At 47.8% G+C, this 2,560-nt stretch overlaps 1 protein-coding gene across 1 annotated transcript; it reads left to right on the top strand.

Annotated features, from left to right (window-relative positions):
• Window positions 1-267: 267 nt before the first annotated feature.
• Window positions 268-2,082, top strand: ZSCAN21 (zinc finger and SCAN domain containing 21). Its single transcript, XM_020906155.2, has one exon. The coding sequence runs from the start codon at window positions 383-385 to the stop codon at window positions 1,796-1,798; it is 1,416 nt and encodes a 471-aa protein (XP_020761814.2). The 5' UTR covers window positions 268-382; the 3' UTR covers window positions 1,799-2,082.
• The last annotated feature ends 478 nt before the right edge of the window (window positions 2,083-2,560 follow it).

Here is a 2,560-nt window from a genome sequence, read left to right as displayed (position 1 = left end):
AGTCAGTATGATGGAGGTGGGAAGCTATGAAGCAAAAATGGTAAAACTTCTCAAATAGTTAATGTAACTGGAACTATGTGGGAAAAAAATCACTTAAAAAATTCATACTGATTTATTTATGGGGTCTGGGTTCTGAAATTTTTGCAACAGCCACACAGCAAAGAATTTTGCCTGTATATTGAATCTGATATGTAAAGATACTACTCTTTAATGCAGTGGTACTTTAAAGAATATAGGATTTTTTAAAAATATAGAAGACAGGAGGTGTCCCAGCGGCCCGAGCGGCTCTGACTCACGGTTTAACGTGTAGCCCTCAAGAACCAATATTCCTGCTCCACGGAATCCTGTCTGCAGTGACAGCTGTTTCTGGAGTACCTCCGAGATGAAGGTGCTGGGCATGACCACAGTTCTGGGCCCTAGGCCTCCACAGGAGCAGGGGCCTGTGATTGTGAAGATTGAGGAGGAGGAAGAGAAAGGGAAGCGCCTTCCCATGGAGATATTCCGCCAGCGCTTCAGGCAGTTTGGGTACCACGACACCCCTGGCCCCCGGGAGGCACTCAGCCAGCTCCGGGTGCTCTGCTGCGAGTGGCTGCGGCCCGAGATCCACACCAAGGAGCAGATCCTGGAGCTGCTGGTGCTCGAGCAGTTCCTGACCATCCTGCCCCAGGAGCTCCAGGCCTGGGTGCAGGAGCACTGCCCTGAGAGCGCCGAAGAGGCCGTCACTCTCTTGGAGGATCTGGAACGGGAGCTGGATGAGCCGGCACCACAGGCTTCCCCACCTCCCCGTGAGCAGAAACGGTCATGGGAGAAGATGGCACCCTCAGGAGCGGCAGAGGAGTCCCTGAGCAGCCCGCAGCTAGAGTCTGTGGAGACCAGTCACAGATACGAGTCTTGGGGGCCCCTCTACATCCAAGAGACTGGTGAAGAGGAGAAGTTCACTCCAGCACTGAGGAAGGTTCGAGATCGTAAGTCGAAGACCCAGAATGAGAAATCAACAGATAAGGAGGGAAGTTCTGAAGAATCTCATGCAGAAGGATTCAGAAGGGATACACTTCCCATGATTATCGCCGATAAATGTGAGGCCAGGTTAGAAAGGCAGTGGGTAAATCCAGAAAAGGAAAGAGGAACAAAAACCCCTCTCCAAGACAAAGGTTCTGCTAAAGGTAGAGAAGTAGTGACTAAACCCGCCCCAGGAGAGAGACGTTATATATGTGCTGAGTGTGGGAAGGCCTTTAGTAATAGCTCCAACCTCACTAAACACCGGAGAACACACACTGGGGAGAAACCATATGTGTGCACCAAATGTGGGAAGGCTTTCAGCCACAGCTCCAACCTGACCCTTCACTACAGAACACACCTGGTGGACCGGCCCTATGACTGTAAGTGTGGGAAAGCCTTCGGTCAGAGCTCAGACCTCCTTAAGCACCAGCGAATGCACACTGAAGAGGCCCCTTACCAGTGTAAAGATTGCGGCAAAGCCTTCAGTGGCAAAGGCAGCCTCATTCGCCACTACCGAATACACACCGGGGAGAAGCCCTATCAGTGTAATGAGTGTGGGAAGAGCTTTAGTCAGCACGCGGGTCTTAGTTCTCACCAGAGACTCCATACTGGAGAGAAGCCGTATAAGTGCAAGGAGTGTGGGAAAGCCTTCAACCACAGCTCCAATTTTAATAAGCACCATAGAATCCATACTGGGGAAAAGCCCTATTGGTGTAGTGATTGTGGGAAGACCTTCTGTAGTAAGTCCAATCTTTCTAAACATCAGAAAGTCCACACTGCAGAGGGAGAAGGGTCTTAACTGTCGGGTATGATCTCTTGGTGGTTTTTGTTTTTCTAACTTTAGAACGTGAATGCTAGAGACAGCCCAATAATTGCAGAGTTAACTATGGAGTAGATTTTGTTTGTTTGACTCAATGTCAAGGGGATGGAGTGAGAGCTCAGGCGGGGACAGGGTGGGTTCCTCACCTGCCCACCAAGTCACCGGGGCAGGGTCCCCTCACCACACTTCACGTCCCGTACACCATGCCGGCATTGCCTTCTATATAGTTACACTGCTTTGTGTCCAGTATAAGCAAAGAAAAAGCGTTAGAACTGTTTAGCTGTTTTAGTATATACTCAAGATTATGACTTGTAAAGAAATGAGCCATGTTGAACACAGTTTAATCTGATTCAGAATAAACTTAAAAGTTCTTGAAAAAAAAAAAAAAAAATATAGAAGACATTTCTCCATGTGCTAGGACATTTCAGGCTATGCTTTAATACTACTTGAGGATTTAGATTTAGTCTCTAGTCATCTGGGGAGTCTTCAGTCTATGAAGCACCAAAAGATAAGTAACTAATGTTAATATTTTGATACATTTCCTATTCTATTATCAATGGGTTTGTGTGTTTGTACGTTTCTGTACTGGGCTCATTATGCATGGATGGATGCAAGCATGCTCAGTTGTGTCCAACTTATTGTGACCCTATGAACTGTAGATCTCCAGTCTCCTCTTTCCATGGAATTCCCCAGGCAAGAATACTGGAGTGGGTTGCCATTTCCTCCTCCAGGGGATCTTCC

Source organism: Odocoileus virginianus, chromosome 33 (genome assembly GCF_023699985.2).
Source record: "Odocoileus virginianus isolate 20LAN1187 ecotype Illinois chromosome 33, Ovbor_1.2, whole genome shotgun sequence".
NCBI classification, from domain to species: Eukaryota; Metazoa; Chordata; class Mammalia; order Artiodactyla; family Cervidae; genus Odocoileus; species Odocoileus virginianus.
Note: the sequence above shows the minus strand (reverse complement) of the source record. Positions and strands in the feature narration are given on the sequence as shown.

Bases quoted from the DNA above. Each gene is read 5' to 3' on its own strand.
- ZSCAN21 (XM_020906155.2), top strand. From the start codon at position 383: ATGAAGGTGCTGGGCATGACCACAGTTCTGGGCCCTAGGCCTCCACAG.